This window comes from Haliotis rubra, unplaced genomic scaffold (genome assembly GCF_003918875.1).
Source record: "Haliotis rubra isolate DU_JTF1 unplaced genomic scaffold, ASM391887v1 Scf207, whole genome shotgun sequence".
Classification (NCBI taxonomy): Eukaryota; Metazoa; Mollusca; class Gastropoda; order Lepetellida; family Haliotidae; genus Haliotis; species Haliotis rubra.
The window spans coordinates 413,610-432,364 of NW_025766081.1; the positions used below are offsets into that span (position 1 = coordinate 413,610).

Here is an 18,755-nt window from a genome sequence, read left to right on the forward strand (position 1 = left end):
TGTGATTAAAGAGTCGCTATTTGACGGTTTGCAGTCTTCTTAGTTGGTTCTTCCTCTCCAAACTAGAAACGATGCTGCCTTGAATATTTGTTTGTTTGTGGTTTAACGCTGCATCCAGCAATATTCTAGCTGTATGGCGGTGGTCAGTCAAATAATCGAGTCTGGCTCAGACAATCTGGACAGTGGTCAACGGCATGAGCATCGATCAACAAATTCAGCGAGTCTGACCACCCAATCCCGTTAGTCGCCTCTTGGTGAGTCGCAAACATGGGTTTCTGAAGACCAATCTTGGTTAGATAATAAAATCGAATAGAACACACAAACGTGACAGTTGAATTAGACTGTGAATAGGGATAAATCCGCGAACACTCTTGACACCTAGACGAGAGAATAGACATACAGTCACGAATAGACATGAAACCGCGATTGAAACAGACAAACGTGAATTCCATAGAAAAAGGACCGGGAATATGACATAGTACCGTGGATAGAATATATACCATTGTATAGAAAGTTCACCTGTAAAGAACATACATGTGACGACATGACTACGAGAATAACACTCACTCCTGTCCTCCACACGGTCTACCCCTATTATAAGCCTTTTGAAAGCTCACCAACCCGTGAGGGTCCGGGTTAGAATATTGATCTTCAGTAACCCATGCTTGTCGTAAGAGGCAACTAACGGGATGGGGTGGTCAGGCTCGCTGACTTGGTTGACACATGTCATCGGTTCCCAAATGCGCAGATCGATGCTCATGTTGTTGATCACTGGATTGCCTGGTCTAGACTCGATTATTTACAGACCGCCGCCATATAGCTGAATAATTGCTGAGTGCGGCGTAAAACTAAACTCACTCACTCACCAAAGAACTGGAGCAAAAACCACGTACGATATGTCACGAAACATTCCAAATAGAAAGGTGAAAAAAACAGGCCACTTCAAATGATCATTTATTCAGAAAAACATGTATATTCCCACAACAATTTCCACACTGAAAAACTCCACTGCTCATGGACGCTCGAATGCAGAAAAGCGCCCAAGCCCAACGGAGGTCAGGGGAGATTATCCATTTCCGGTTGCAAATCTTCCCGTCATCAGGCCTTTCATTATGCAATGATTATTGCTGGAATATACGCGCTTTAAACGTTTGCCACTTATACATTTTAAGTGTGCCTTCTACGGTTGTTCAGGGCTAATATCGCAATTCTATCTTTGAAATACGTCTTATCAGTGAACTACTATTCATCCAGGTGTAGTTCAAACTATATAGCTAAACATATGGGTGTTTAGCGCTATGAGTATTGATGTTCAAGGTGAAGGCCATACAGTTTGAAAGCATGCCCCTACGTCTTTGAGGAAAGTTGTCCTGTTATAAGAGTGAGTGGGTGAGTTTAGTTTTACGCCGCTTTCAGCAATATTCCAGCAATACCACGGCGGGGGCCACCATAAATCGGCTTCACATATTGAAACCATGTGGGGAATCAAACCTGGTCTTCAGCGTGACGAGCGAACGCTTTAACCACTAAGGTACCCCACCGCCCCCTGGTCAAAAGAAAGACTGCCAAAGCCAAAGCAAACATGCGTACAGAGTGGATGTTAATATGTACAATCACTGTTCTCGTTGAACTGACTATGAAGTTGCCAGTGTATAGAAGACAACAGTGTTATAGGCTCCAAAACTAGAAAATGAAGAAATACTCTTAATAGGTGCACACAGAGAGGGGGGGGAGAGGAGGAATCCACAGCACCATTAACAAGATGAAATGAAAAATAATGGGTTCATATCGCATGTAGAAGAATTGCCCATTTCTATGTCAGTTTGTACATCCTTTGGCTTCTGTGTTGCTACTGGTCACTGTCCACGGTCTCCTCTAGTAGCGTCTTGATGTCGGTTGTCATCTCTCCCGGCAACCTCTTGTAATGATGCCTAGACACCGGCCTTCCTCTCTTATTGATGAGAAACTTCTCAAAATTCCAGCGGACGTCCCCGTTTCGGTAGGGCAGGTAGTAGATGCCAGGGCCGTCTGTGTAGAAGATGTCGGTTGTGGCAGCGCAGAACGACTACAGAAGAAAGAAGGTATTAGATCGGGATAGCATAATTATTGCTAGCAGTACAGCCTCATCTATAACCCCCAAATTCCCATTCGGGCACTCTCGGAAAGGCAAGAGTTGATTGGGGAAATAGTCAAAGGGACCTTCACGCTTCTAGGTTTCTGAGGCTCGACAGCCACATAAAGATGATGGCTGAAGAAAGAATCTTCGAGGGAGCAATAACTTCGACACAACGGTGTTGATTGAAATTTCCGGATAGAACGTTTGAAGCGGTAGTAAAATCGTATGACCCAATCCCGATAAATCCCCCGTTACTACTGCGCTGTGCTGACACCCAACACACATCCACCTGTGGATTGTGAGAGACTAAATATGTCTTTTTGTGTCAAACCTTTCTAAAAGAATCTAAAGGAACTCATCCGTTCATTTCTATTGAGGTTAATACATGTACACATTTCATCTACTATCGGTGAAATTAAACATCTAAATCTGCAACATACTGTAAACTACTGTGTTCGGGCCTCTCCATAGATAGGTAAACAAAGAGCGTTAGAGATAAGCTTACCTTGATATATATATGTAACACAAAGAGCATTAGAGATAAGCTTACCTTTATATATATATATATATACAACTACATATATATATCCAACACACACACACACACATATATATTCTTTAGATATTGAGACTACCTTGAGAGATATTTACAACGAGAGTCAAAGACCTAGCCTACCTTGAGATATGTATACAGCGGGTGCTGATTCTCTCCGTTTACTTCGATTTTCTCGAACATGCTGAAGTTCGGCTCAAATCCATCACCAGGACGAACATACTTCAGCGTGTTGAGAATCTCGGTGGCGTTAGCTCCAGGCTCTTGCTGAAAAAAAAGATTAGCCAAAATTTAATTCTTTACGTGCAATGAATTCATAGTTTTGGTATTGCACACATTTAAATCACACGTAGAAAAATCCTGCACACAATTCATATACACGTTATTAATTAGTGACAATTGAGTCCGTGATGAATTATATATCGGTTCGTTATGCACAGACGTCATCACACACGTGATATTCCGATGTAGTGTATAGAGCTGCAGTCAAAAGGCTTTGAATAGTTCGTTATATCCGTTTGTTCTCCACATCGGCATTTGTTATATATGTATCCTACAGTGGAAATAAGGAAAATTTTCGGCTGTTGTCATTTGCCCAATTTTACGTTGATGGATGAGATCAAGGAACATAGCCTTGTCGTAATCCTATCTTGGTTCTGCAAGTTCGTTATCTATAAAGGTCAGCTACCTTCCCAAATTGATTACAAGGGAAGCCCAGAATCCTGAATCCCTTGAACTCCTTCTGTAATGCATTCAGTCCCAGATATTGGGGTGTTGACCCTCAGAATCCCGCCACATTGACGATCAGCAGCACCTGGCCCCTGACACAAGAGAAAAGTATTGATGAGCACATGATATTGCCAGTATGTAGCATTCGTTAGCTATCTGTCGGGAATAAATGGAGACGTTCCATGAGCATAACCTTTTAATGTGTCTACACCTTTTCCTTTTGCCGCAGATCCTGTCTTAGAGGCTCAAAAGTGCAGAGTTTGGTTCCATCTGCGACAGAAACCTATGGGTTCGAATCCCACCTCCCAAACTGGTGCCCAGCAGCATGGGGGTAACAGAACTAGAAGGTGTAGTTATGTTACAATACATCCAGCAACGCGAAATACTTCCATATATAAGGCGTCTGATGATAATTTTGAATTCGGTAAATCAACTGATGATGGTAAACACAACGATCTGAGTGATGGTAAACACAGGGCGATCTGTGGTTCGTTGGCTCGTTTCGAAGACCCGGTTAGCACCAACCAACATTTAACATTCTGGTGTCCCCGCCGTGATATTGCTGGAAATTACTAAAAGCGGCGACTCAGTCATAATATCATGTGACTTGCCCTTGCCGTATCACTCACTACCCTGTGACAATACCCAGTTCCAATTATAACATTGTGAATATCCAGTTCCAATTATAACATTGTGAATACCCATTTCCAATCATAACATTTTGAATACCCATTTCCAATTATAACATTGTGAATATCCAGTTCCAATTATAACATTGTGAATACCCATTTCCAATCATAACATTGTGAATACCCATTTCCAATTATAACATTGTGAATACCCATTTCCAATCATAACATTGTGAATACCCAGTTCCAATTATAACATTGTGAATACCCAGTTCCAATTATAACATTGTGAATACCCAGTTCCAATTATAACATAGTGAATACCCATTTCAAATTAAAACATAGTGAATACCCAGCTCCAATTATAACATTGTGAATACCCAGTTCCAATCTTAACATTGTGTATACCCATTTCCAATTATAACATTGTGAATACCCATTTCAAATTAAAACATTGTGAATACCCAGCTCCAATTATAAAATTGTGAATACCCAGTTCCAATTATAACATTGTGAATAACCAGTTCCAATTATAACATTGTGAATACCCAGTTCCAATTATAACATTGTGAATACACAGTTCCAATCATAATATTGTGACTACCCAGTTTCAATAACAGTGTGAATACCCTGTTCCAATTATAACATTGTGAATACCCAGTTCCAATCATAATATTGTGACTACCCAGTTTCAATAACATAGTGAATACCCAGTTCCAGTCATAACATTGTGAATACCCAGTTCCAGTCATAACATAGTGAATACCCAGCTCCAATTATAACAGTGTGAATACCCAGTTCCCATTATAACATAGTGAATACCCAGCTCCAATTATAACATAGTGAATACCGAGTTCCAGTCATAACATTGTGAATACCCAGTTCCAGTCATAACATTGTGAATACCCAGTTCCAGTCATAACATTGTGAACACCCAGTTCCAGTCATAACATAGTGAACACCCAGTTCCAGTCATAACATAGTGAACACCAGTTCTAGTCATAACATAGTGAATACCCAGTTCCAGTCATAACATTGTGAACACCCAGTTCCAGTCATAACATTGTGAACACCCAGTTCCAGTCTTAACATAGTGAATACCCAGTTCCAGTCATAACATTGTGAATACCCAGTTCCAGTCATAACAGTGTGAATACCCAGTTCCAGTCTTAACATTGTGAATACCCAGTTCCAGTCATAACACAGTGAACACCAAGTTCCAATCATAACATAGCGAATACCCAGTTCCAGTCATAACATTGTGAATACCCAGTTCCAGTCATAACATAGTGAATACCCAGTTCCAGTCATAACAGTGTGAATACCCAATTCCAGTCATAACATAGTGAATACCCAGTTCCAGTCAAAACATAGTGAATACCCAGTTCCAGTCATAACATAGTGAATACCCAGTTCCAGTCATAACATAGTGAATACCCAGTTCCAGTCATACCAGTGTGAATACCCAGTTCCAGTAATAACATAGTGAATACCCAGCTCCAGTCTTAACATTGTGAATACCCAGTTCCAGTCATAACATAGTGAATACCCAGTTCCAGTCTTAACATTGTGAATACCCAGTTCCAAGTATAACATAGTGAATACCCAGTTCCAGTCATAACATTGTGAATACCCAGTTCCAGTCATAACATAGTGAATACCCAGTTCCAGTCAAAACATAGTGAATACCCAGTTCCAGTCATAACATAGTGAATACCCAGCTCCAGTCATAACATAGTGAATACCCAGTTCCAGTCATACCAGTGTGAATACCCAGTTCCAGTAATAACATAGTGAATACCCAGCTCCAGTCTTAACATTGTGAATACCCAGTTCCAGTCATAACATAGTGAATACCCAGTTCCAGTCTTAACATTGTGAATACCCAGTTCCAAGTACAACATAGTGAATACCCAGTTCCAGTCATAACATTGTGAATACCCAGTTCCAGTCATAACATAGTGAATACCCAGTTCCAAGTTTAACATAGTGAATACCCAGTTCCAGTCATAACATTGTGAATACCCAGTTCCAGTCATAACATAGTGAATACCCAGTTCCAGTCATAACATTGTGAATACCCAGTTCCAGTCATAACATAGTGAATACCCAGTTCCAAGTTTAACATAGTGAATACCCAGTTCCAGTCATAACATTGTGAATACCCAGTTCCAGTCATAACATAGTGAATACCCAGTTCCAATTATAACATTGTGAATACCCATTTCCAATCATAACATTGTGAATACCCATTTCCAATTATAACATTGTGAATACCCATTTCCAATCATAACATTGTGAATACCCAGTTCGAATCATAACATTGTGAATACCCATTTCCAATCATAACATTGTGAATACCCAGCTCCAATTATAACATTGTGAATACCCAGTTCCAATTATAACATTGTGAATACCCAGTTCCAATTATATCATTGTGAATACCCAGATCCAATTATAACATAGTGAATACCCATTTCAAATTAAAACATAGTGAATACCCAGCTCCAATTATAACATTGTGAATACCCAGTTCCAATCTTAACATTGTGTATACCCATATCCAATTATAACATTGTGAATACCCATTTCAAATTAAAACATTGTGAATACCCAGCTCCAATTATAAAATTGTGAATACCCAGTTCCAATTATAACATTGTGAATAACCAGTTCCAATTATAACATTGTGAATACCCAGTTCCAATTATAACATTGTGAATACACAGTTCCAATTATAACATTGTGAATACCCAGTTCCAATCATAATATTGTGACTACCCAGTTTCAATTACATAGTGAATACCCAGTTCCAGTCATAACATTGTGAATACCCAGTTCCAGTCATAACATTGTGAATACCCAGTTCCAGTCATAACATAGTGAATACCCAGCTCCAATTATAACAGTGTGAATACTCAGTTCCATTATAACATAGTGAATACCCAGCTCAATTATAACATGGTGAATACCCAGTTCCAGTCATAACATTGTGAATACCCAGTTCAGTCATAACATTGTGAATGCCAGCTCAGTCATAACATTGTGAACACCCAGTTCAGTCATAACATAGTGAACATCCAGTTCAGTCATAACATAGTGAACACCAGTTCTAGTCATAACATAGTGAATGCCAGTTCCAGTCATAACATTGTGAACACCCAGTTCCAGTCATAACATTGTGAACACTCCGGTTCAGTCTTAACATAGTGAATACCCAGTTCCAGTCATAACATTGTGAATACCCAGTTCAGTCATAACAGTGTGAATACCCAGTTCAGTCTTAACATTGTGAATACCCAGTTCCAGTCATAACACAGTGAACACCCAGTTCAATCATAACATAGTGAATACCCAGTTCCAGTCATAACATTGTGAATACCCAGTTCCAGTCATAACATAGTGAATACCCAGTTCAGTCATAACAGTGTGAATACCCAGTTCCAGTCATAACATGAGTGAATACCCAGTTCCAGTCATAACATAGTGAATACCCAGTTCAGTCATAACATAGTGAATGCCAGTTCCAGTCATAACAGTGTGAATACCCAGTTCCAGTCATACCAGTGTGAATACCCAGTTCAGTCATAACATAGTGAATACCCAGCTCAGTCTTAACATTGTGAATACCCAGTTCCAGTCATAACATAGTGAATACCCAGTTCAGTCTTAACATTGTGAATACCCAGTTCCAAGTATAACATAGTGAATACCCAGTTCCAGTCATAACATTGTGAATACCCTTGGTTCAGTCAAAACATGGTGAATACCCAGTTCAAGTATAACATAGTGAATACCCAGTTCAGTCATAACAGTGTGAATACCCAGTTTCAGTCATAACATTGTGAATACCCAGTTCCAGTCATAACATGAGTGAATACCCAGTTCCAATCATAACATAGTTAATACCCAGTTCCAAGTATAACATTGTGAACACCCAGTTCAGTCTATAACAGTGTGAATACCCAGTTCCAGTCATAACATTGTGAATACCCAGTTCAGTCATAACATAGTGAATACCCAGCTCCAAGTATAACATGGTGAATACCCAGCTCCAATTATAACATTGTGAATACCCAGTTCAGTCATAACATTGTGAATATCCAGTTCCAGTCATAACATAGTGAATACCCAGCTCCCAATTATAACATTGTGAATACCCAGTTCCAATTATAACATAGTGAATACCCAGTTCAGTCATAACAGTGTGAATACCCAGTTTCAGTCATAACAGTGTGAATACCCAGTTCCAGTCATAACATAGTGAATACCCAGTTCCAGTCATAACATAGTGAATACCCAGTTCCAAGTATAACATAGTGAACACCCAGTTCCAGTCATAACAGTGTGAATACCCAGTTCCAGTCATAACATTGTGAATACCCAGTTCCAGTCATAACATAGTGAATACCCAGCTCCAAGTATAACATAGTGAATACCCAGTTCCAAGTATAACATAGTGAATACCCAGTTCCAGTCATAACATTGTGAATACCCAGTTCCAGTCATAACATTGTGAACACCCAGTTCCAGTCATAACAGTGTGAATACCCAGTTCCAGTCATAACAGTGTGAATACCCAGTTCCAGTCATAACATAGTGAATACCCAGCTCCAGTCTTAACATTGTGAATACCCAGTTCCAGTCATAACATAGTGAATACCCAGTTCCAGTCTTAACATTGTGAATACCCAGTTCCAAGTATAACATAGTGAAAACCCAGTTCCAGTCATAACATTGTGAATACCCAGTTCCAGTCAAAACATAGTGAATACCCAGTTCCAAGTATAACATAGTGAATACCCAGTTCCAGTCATAACAGTGTGAATACCCAGTTTCAGTCATAACATTGTGAATACCCAGTTCCAGTCATAACATAGTGAATACCCAGTTCCAATCATAACATAGTGAATACCCAGTTCCAAGTATAACATAGTGAACACCCAGTTCCAGTCATAACAGTGTGAATACCCAGTTCCAGTCATAACATTGTGAATACCCAGTTCCAGTCATAACATAGTGAATACCCAGCTCCAAGTATAACATAGTGAATACCCAGTTCCAAGTATAACATAATGAATACCCAGTTCCAGTCATAACATTGTGAATACCCAGTTCCAGTCATAACATAGTGAATACCCAGCTCCAAGTATAACATAGTGAATACCCAGTTCCAAGTATAACATAGTGAATACCCAGTTCCAGTCATAACAGTGTGAATACCCAGTTTCAGTCATAACAGTGTGAATACCCAGTTCCAGTCATAACATAGTGAATACCCAGTTCCAGTCATAACATAGTGAATACCCAGTTCCAAGTATAACATAGTGAACACCCAGTTCCAGTCATAACAGTGTGAATACCCAGTTCCAGTCATAACATTGTGAATACCCAGTTCCAGTCATAACATAGTGAATACCCAGCTCCAAGTATAACATAGTGAATACCCAGTTCCAAGTATAACATAGTGAATACCCAGTTCCAGTCATAACATTGTGAATACCCAGTTCCAGTCATAACATTGTGAATACCCAGTTCCAGTCATAACAGTGTGAATACCCAGTTCCAGTCATAACATTGTGAACACCCAGTTCCAGTCATAACAGTGTGAATACCCAGTTCCAGTCATAACATAGTGAATACCCAGTTCCAGTCTTAACATTGTGAATACCCATTCCCAATCAAAATACTTTGACCACTCAGTCTCAACCATACCCCGTGACTCACCAATCCCAATCATACTATTGTCACTACCCAATCCACAGCTTCTGGTCCAGACTCGATTATTTACAGACCGCCTCCATATACTAGTAGCTAGAAAATTGATGAGTGCGGCGTAAAACTACACTCACTCACTCATACACTCACTCAGTTTAACATCGTGACTAACCAGTCCCAGTCATGACATTGTTACTACCCAAAACCAGTCATAACATTGTTGCTGCTAAAATCTGTGGTCGGCTCAGTCAGAGACACTGGTGACCTATCATGCTGCCCTAGAACCTGAGGTCGGTAATAACATTCATTGTACGTCCGGCCCCCAAGGTCTATTCAATAACCAGCGGTCCGGCAGTCAGTTAATCTGGACAATTCGATTCGTCCGAACTGTAATAAACTATTACCCAAGTATAAATGACATTACTTGTGCGTGACATGGTAGACATACTCCAGGAATATCAGTATCGGAGCGGAGACGCAACGTACATTATCAGGTCCCCAAGAAACCTAGCCTTGATCCAAGGCTGTCCTGAATTATACATCTATGGGTGTATAATAATTCTGCCCCTTTAATAGCCAAGTCTAGGTAAACAGGCTCTATGCACACCAGTCATGTATTGGTCCAACGTGTTTTTATTATTTATGTAATCTAAACATTATATCGTCTTGGAGACTTGTGCAAGTCTATCTTATGCTGCACCGAATGATAGATCCAGGTATGTGGAGCAGTGCTGTCCATGTCAAGTCAAGGGTAAACAAGGTCTAAGGACACCAGTCTTTTATGGGTTCAACGTGTTCTTAATACTTATATAATAATCACCCTGAACCCCACCTTGGCTCCGCCATTGCAAAACATTAACTTCAATGTGGTCTTTAGTCATTTTCAAAATGGTGCGTGTGTGCGTGCGTGCGTGCGTGCGTGCGTGCGTGTGTGTGTGTAACCCCCACTGTGTAGAATACATTAAGTACATACATTCTGCACAGTAGTTAACACTAACCTTGATACCATTATTGCCAAAATTATGCTTGTAGTGGTAGGAAGTTTAGTGATGATTTTATTAATCGTTAAAATTTTGGCACTTGCATTTCCATAAGAACCAGTTTTCCGATTGTTTACTCAGAATGTGAAACCTTCTGTACATACATATATACCACCAGCGGACGTAGTAATGAACTTGTAGTCTTGCTGTGCATTCACCATTTCGAATACATGATACAAGAAGGTGCCTTATATGCCCTTCATGTGATTGGATTAATTGATTAAAGGTCACATGCAACGTAAAACACAACTTTGCAGATTCTGATACCTTTCGGTATGGACTTACCGAAACAAATCGTCAAAAATGCAAATTCAACTTATAAAATTGAAAAATAACGCGATGAAAAAAAACCGCGCGAAATCGGAGTTCAAACGTTTCACTAATTTTCCCCCCGACTTTTCTGGGGAAAACGGGTTTCAACAGCTGGGCTGCGCTTATAGCACGTGCGCAGTGAAATAGGTTCGCGCAGCTTGGAAGCGGGTTGTCCGGTGAATACTCGGTGAAGGCTTTGGTGTGAGCTATTTTTCTAATGTTTTGTTGATATCTCACAGGCGCGAGCTTTTTATATGTTATGACAGTAAATAAACTGTTTATATAATTTCATTTGTCTATTTCACCACACGTTCTTCTTACCGAGTCACTTTCTCAGTTCGATACTTAAAAGCAATGTCATTATTTAGCGTTGACAGTATTTCTAACTGTGATATAGATATGTCGTTGTCACAGACAAAACTCAATGTCTTGTTTTATTGACACCTGTGTGTCTGCCTGCCTGTCTGCTAATGACAATATTCAATACACAGCTGCTATCACTGACCACATGCAATTTGAACTTAACACCAATCAGGCTATACACCATAAACAAAATGCATTGATTTATGGCCCGAGTTCGGTCTCTGTCACATTATGTAATTACACAGACAGGTAGGTGTGATACTTGAACACATGACATGTTATGATGTCTGTTGATTGCAAAATGTTATACACAAAAAATGAGCATGTATTTACAAAACCCAACATCTCTATATACACACACAATAGCAAATGAACCGCTCTGACTGGGCGGCCTGTCTCATATCGCCTACAATTTCGCCTACACTTATCAAAACAGTGGCGTATATATACTTTGAGAAAATTATGTTTGAGTGCAACCACAACAGACCTAATTATAATCTTTTTACTTTTATAAGATAAATCTTTGAAGTATTAATTCTAATCAAAACAATGGGATTATCTCACTATCCCGGCTGCTTCGTTTCATTTGGGAAGTGAAACCGAATTCCACACAATATTGCATGTTTATATTTGATTTGCGATTGTACGCTTATAATTTTTGTTTATATGTTTTTTCATAACCAACAATGTATTTTATATGTCATGAATAAGTGATAATTGTGTATTAATTATGTTTGATTTTTTGGTTGCATGTGACCTTTAACAAGTTAATATTCAAATATGAGTAAAATCGCATATTAGCTCTTATTGAGTTAACTCACATGTAGCATTACAGTTCATATTTTCTGACTAAGCTGGCTTTTGATCCAACAACACTACTGGATTTTACCTTTGACCTCAGCGAGAAGAGTCCGATTACATAATGTCCGCAGTCATAAAATTCAAATATTGCTGTGTGCCGCTTTGAACAACAACCATAATTATCTTACTTCGGGTTGTGTGGGATCTGGAGCTAAGCAGATATTACGTCAACAATATGTTTATGATACGTTTAAGTTGGATACGTTTACAATTACGATTCCTAGTTTCAATAAGATCAAGGTTGTGGAGGCAATGTTTGAAGGCATGAGCGATTTTGGGCAACTGTAAACACAATACGATGGAAAAGTTCAGCTTTAGATCCGAATTAAGAGTACTTGACAATCAGGTTATACATATACACGTCCAGTGTCACAAAAAAGCCATTTAGTCTGTCCACAGGCAAACTGTAGCGCAAACAGGGTTGCGCAACAAAGAGAAAATGTCCCGTCTTCGTATATGCGAGCTCGCTTCGCTCGCATATACGAAGACGGGTCATTTTCTCTTTGTTGCGCAACCCTGTTTGCGCTATAGTTTGCCTGTGGTCTCTCTCAAAGTCCCTCAACAAATTATTTTCCCTACAACCTTGTCCTCCCTGCAATGCTAAAGCCCTAATGATGCATGTCTAGCTTTCTTCAGGTTCCCCCTAGTTCATATAAATAAACTCGTATTCCAGCCAAGGCCTACATCGACACCTTGGTATAGTGAGTGCTAAAACGTCTGGTTAAATGCTGGACTAGGTTCCCCAATCTCACCGGGGTTCCCATTCGTAACTACTCGTGTCATTTCGGCATGAGTCACGGAAAGAGGCGAGAAGTTACGAATGCAGGGTTCCTTTTCAATTTGAATGGGTTTAATTGCTACAATCAAAATTATATATATTCAGAGACAAAGCGTCAGTCTAAAAGCCATTGCATGTCCAGGCTCATTAAGAAAAGAGTGAATTGAACAGTTCACTACAAAACCTATATTCAAACAACTGCCACTGGTGTCAATCGAACTTTGCCTTATATTCCTTCACAACTGTTCACGGACTGTTGTGTCTGACATACATTCATGGATGTAGGTCTGCAGTCGAGTTCCACATCAGACGTCCATTCAGTCTGGTCTATATCTATAAAATATTTTACTACAGCAGCAATAGATTTTTCTCTTTCAATATTTCCATGTGCTGAAGTTACTGGATTTGGATATTTTTATCAGTGACATATCAGCTGCTTTTTATTGCGTTATATGTAGATAGTCCTCAATCAAGGAGCATCCAAGCCTCGGACTCGGTGTTGCCATAGCGATCAGATTTTTAAAGGCAGGACCACCTTGAGGTGCTCTTTACCTCCAACAACGCACATGTAACCATTTCCAGACTTTCAACTTTCTCTTTTAAGGTGAGTAAAATTAGGTTTAAAGTCGCGTTTAAGATTATTGCACTGACAAAGGGACATTCATGTCCGTGTGTGTGGCTGCTTGCACGAGTCCCAACTTATGAAGCGCAAGCGCACTGAGATACCATGACCAATTTAACACGGATACTGCAGTTCACAAAGGTGAGCTCACTCCGAAATTAGAAAGGGTCTAGAATGATTGGACAAGTCGTTGGTATTCAGAGTTACATAGATTGTAGATATATATTGTTGAATCTGGGTTTAGATGACAATCTAGGGAGGACCTGAAACGGTATCCTTGCTCCAAGGCTGTACTGAATGTTGAGCCCATGGATAATAGTAAATCTAGCCTTTAAAGAGGCAAGTCTAGATAAGCGGACAGGACCTCAGTCTACTCTTTATTATTTTTTAGAAATTATCATTTAAACTATTCATTTTTACATTGGAGACTTGTGCAAGTCTATCCGAACCCCTAGACTAACGCTTAGTCTCTGAATATACATGTATATAATTTTGATAGTAAACAATTAAACCTATTTAAATTGAAATGAACCTCAGTGAGATGGGAGATTCAGAACCTGGGGAAATCTTGAGGGCTTGCTTTAGCATTGCAGGGAGGGCTTGGCAGTAGGGGAAAAATGTGGTTCGGGGACTGTGAGACAGACTAACCGAGCCCCCAGTCCGTGTTTCATTCTGTAAATATCCTAGTATCTGATACATGCTGGATAACACGTCCCACATTTCAACGTCGGCTGGTGTGACTTGACTGGGGATCGAACCAGCAACCTTACGCAGTCGCTCTATCCACTGGACCATGGGGCCAGTGTTTCCTGCTATAAGGACATGGTAAAGGGAGCTATTTAAATTTGACTTTCGTTTCCTGTCATTATTTGGTGGATGAACGTCTCAATTTGCCCAGGACAAATGCACTTCATCAAATCTTCACGTCTTACAGAAATCCCCTGCATGTCTAAATCATTATCATGAGGGTGCCAACCCTTACCCTTACCTAGTCGTGGAGTCCAAATTAAGAGTCATTCAATGACAACGTAAGACTAGAAACGCAAGACTGGGATTTTCACATGGAATGCATGACTATGCGCTGGTTAGATTAGAGCTAAACAATTTCATGATATTCACGATCTGTCAGAACAAAAAAATATGGAGGATATATTTCGCCATTTAAATACTTGCATACCAGAAAAACCCTTCATGACTTACAGCGTATAGTATTACACTTGCTGTTCGTCATCTGAAAAATACATGAATATATCCCTCGGCTTTGGACACACCAAATGATGGTTAGCTCCCTCGATTTCCATTATCGTCACATGATTATAACTAGACTAACACTTAGTCTCTGAATATATATGATTTTGATTGCAACAAATAAACCCAATTAAATTGAAAAGGAGCCCCACGGAGACGAGAGATTCAGAAATTGAGGAAATCTAGACTTCATTTAGGGCTGGCTGGCTAGGCAGTTGGGAAAATAATGCGGTTCAGGGGCTGTGAGATTAAATTATATCGTGTGAAGCTCATTTCTGGCGTCCCCAGCCGTGACATTGCTAAAAGCGGCGTAAAACAAGTCACTTACTTATCTTTCCCCAACTGTTGGGGCGGTGGGATAGCCTAGTGGGTAAAGCGCTCGCCACGCCGAAGGCCCGGGTTCGATTGCCCATATGGGTAATGTGCAAAAGTTTTTCATTTTTGCTTGGACTTTACAGATTGGAATGTACGTTTCGAAAATAGTTCGTTCGGAATTTTTGAAATCGTAAGGTAACTTACCGGAACTGTGACAGACTCGTTGGCGTCCCCGTGTTGAGGTCATTAAGTGTAAAATTGTACACTGAATGGGATGAGTCGTCTGACTGATAGCATGACACCTTCCTCTCGCCAGGTGGCGGAAATTCGCGCTCGCTCGCGCCGCCGCAGCAGACGACAACGGCAGCGCAAAACACGTGCAGCAACATCGCACGTGCGACTGCTTCGCGCAGTGACCGTCTGTGACTGCCGAAGGTTTCTCTAATACTGCTGAATTGCGCGTTCTTGGTTTCCGACTTGTCGAGGCAGATAAAGTTGACGAGATCCACATGGTAGGGTATAAATTGGTTCTTTCATTCCAAAAGTCACGATCTACAGCCATTGTGATTCATATCAGCGTAAACTGTTCGCAAGGGTCAACACTGTTTACAAAAACCACCACTTGAATATCTCAACATGTCAATAAGGCCATGGGAATACGTTTTGAGGGTAATTAGATTTCGGGAAGGTTGAAAAGATAAATGAAGATAAAAACCGATTTTATTTATCTAAACGTTACATTGTGACGTGTAAGTGTCCGATATGAAAGAGGGTGAAATAAATCTGGGGCTGATAAACAGATTAAATACCTCAAGGTTTCAAAAAGGCTGCGTCAATATAGTGCTTGTAAGGGAAATTAACCGGTAGGGATTTTGAAATGATCTTAAAAACGTCAATTACCATGTTTTGAACCCGTGAAGGTCCGGGTTTGAATATTGGCCTTCAGTAACCCATACTTGTAAGAGGCGACTTACGGGATCGGGTGGTCAGGCTCGCTGACCTGGTTGACTGTAATAATGACACATGTCATCGGTTCCAAACTGCGCAGATCTATGCTCATACTGTTGATCACTGGATTGTCTGGTCCAGACTTATTTACAGACTAACGCCATACAGCTGGACTCACTCACTGACTCACCATGTTTTGAACAATCTTCTGGGGCAGATGGTTTGAATTGTGACAAACGTACCATGCATGATTTTTTTTTTTATTTAAAGGGTTACCACTAAAATATGAAATGGTATGCATGTACGAACCAAGAACAATGGAGACATAACCGAGAACAGCTGCCTCGTACTTTAATACTTTGACACGGCTTGCTGTCTGCCTCACTTGACTTGACACTTTCGTCAAGTGTTACAGGCATTGGAGAGCTAGCCTGTCTCTGACCACTGAGAGTAAATTAGAAAGGGTCTAGAATGATGGGACAAGTCGTGGTTATTCAGAGTTACATAGAGTGTATATATATTGTTGAATCTGGGGCTAAATGGCAATCTAGGGAGGACCTGAAACGGTAGCCTTGATCCAAGGATGTACTGAATAAATGAGCTGAGCAAATGGGTGTTTGGTAATTCTATTTTTTTTTGAAAGGGCAAGTTAAGATAAGCGGACATGGCGCCAGTCTGCTAGAGGGACAATGTGTTACGTTTATTTATATTTTTAGACAGTGTCATATAAACTTTTTATTATTTTTTAGTTTACAGACTTGTGCAAGTCTACTGAAACGGGTTCCATAAGTCTACGTGGCAGGTTCCAGCGTTCCCCATTTATCAATGTCAACAAACAGGTGGTTCTTCTGAGACATTCCCAAACACCGCCCCTAGCTGTCAAGCTAATAGATATACAAGTGGAAAATCTAGACTTGCTTCATTTAAGCATTGAAAGGGGGGCTAGGCAGAACTGTGAGACAGACTATGCCATTCCCAAACAACGTCAGTAGCTGTAAAGTTTATAGATATACAAGTGGAAAATCTAGACTTGCTTCATTTGGGTCTGTTGAATAACATGTACGGCTAGAGTGAGGGGGCCGCGTAACCGTTATCCATGATAATGACCGTACAAGCCTGGAATTGTACCTAAAGGTGTGACCAAGAGATTCTGCAAGATACCCAAACTATGAACACACATACAATAAACGCACAACACATATTTACACGTTTGTTTTAAACTAAACACTAAGTATTTATCAATAATTGCCAGTAAGTAGTTTTTGAGTCTTTGGGGTGAAATAGTATGTGAATTGTGATCGATTATTCTTGAGGCCCCTTGCAAAGACTGGACGATACAATTTATTCTTCCCCGTAATGGTAGATTAAATGCAGATAAAGTTAATATATTGAATATATGGGCCGGGCAAAGCTCCCAATTTCTTTTTTTTGGGAGAGAAAGGGATTGGAGTATGTATTAGGTATTAAGTATACATGTGACAGAGGAGGGACGCAGCAAATATCACAGTGGTCCCTTTCCATTTTAACAATCTTTGTAAATAGAATTAATGCGATGTAAAACCTGACGGATGGTGTACTATCGTACCATAACGCTGCGAGCTAATACTTTGCTAGTCTGTCGTACAGACCCTGAAGCAAATATGTCCAAGAAACAATTGTTACAGTCACTGGTGAGGAATATAGCTGACCGACAAAGGCACGTCTAGTAACCCACTCATGTGCATATATTGTAGAAGACTAAAATACTCGCCAGGAGCGTATAGATATCGAGTAGACTAACGCTTAGTCTCTGAAGATATATATAATTTTGATAGCAAATAAACCCATTTAAATTGAAAGGGAGACCCAGTGAGTTGGGAGATTGAGGAAATCTACTCTTGCTTCATTTAGGGCTTTAGCAATTCCATGAATTCAGGGAGGACTAATTAAGCTGTAGTAAAAATAAGGTGGTTCAGAGACTATGAGACAGACTAAGATATCGACGTGTCGGGTCTATTACATGAAACAGTGACATGAATGATTTGCAATGAAATTCCATATTTTCAGTTGCACCGTATTCCCATTTTACTTTCAGATGAAGTACCGTTATGCCCTTGCATGTGTTTGGGACAGGATGCTCTCATTTTTTCGAAAACATCGAGCATCAACTCTGTTTATGGTGGTTCATTAACACGTGCTTGTCATAATGTCCAATCAACTCAGTCTTCTTTCAGCTGAGATTACATATAAATATATATATATATGGAAACGTTTTTGTCGCTTTTATTTTGATTAATATTGTAATGAAATTTGGTACATCGTTACTGCAGACCAAATATTGTGTCAAATACCTGTCTCAGTTACCCCGGCTTGCAAACTTATGGTGATACAGCTTTCCTGATTTTACTCAAGACAAGGCTTACAATTATACAAATAGTAGCCATATCACCTGAAGCAATTCAGTGTCTACTCAGAACGTTTGTAGACTACAAAACGTTGTGGGTGGTTCCCAATTAACCTTTTCCATGTCAGACAGAACCACTG

At 40.0% G+C, this 18,755-nt stretch overlaps 1 protein-coding gene across 1 annotated transcript; it reads right to left on the reverse strand.

Moving 5' to 3' along the window:
• Positions 1 to 1,739: 1,739 nt before the first annotated feature.
• Positions 1,740 to 15,738, reverse strand: LOC124276204 (glutathione peroxidase-like). Its single transcript, XM_046711862.1, has 4 exons — positions 15,489 to 15,738; positions 3,358 to 3,490; positions 2,793 to 2,936; positions 1,740 to 2,065 (listed from the first exon to the last, which is right to left on the reverse strand). Exons 1-4 carry the CDS (start codon positions 15,671 to 15,673, stop codon positions 1,850 to 1,852), a joined length of 678 nt encoding a protein of 225 aa, XP_046567818.1. The 5' UTR covers positions 15,674 to 15,738; the 3' UTR covers positions 1,740 to 1,849.
• Positions 15,739 to 18,755: the final 3,017 nt, after the last annotated feature.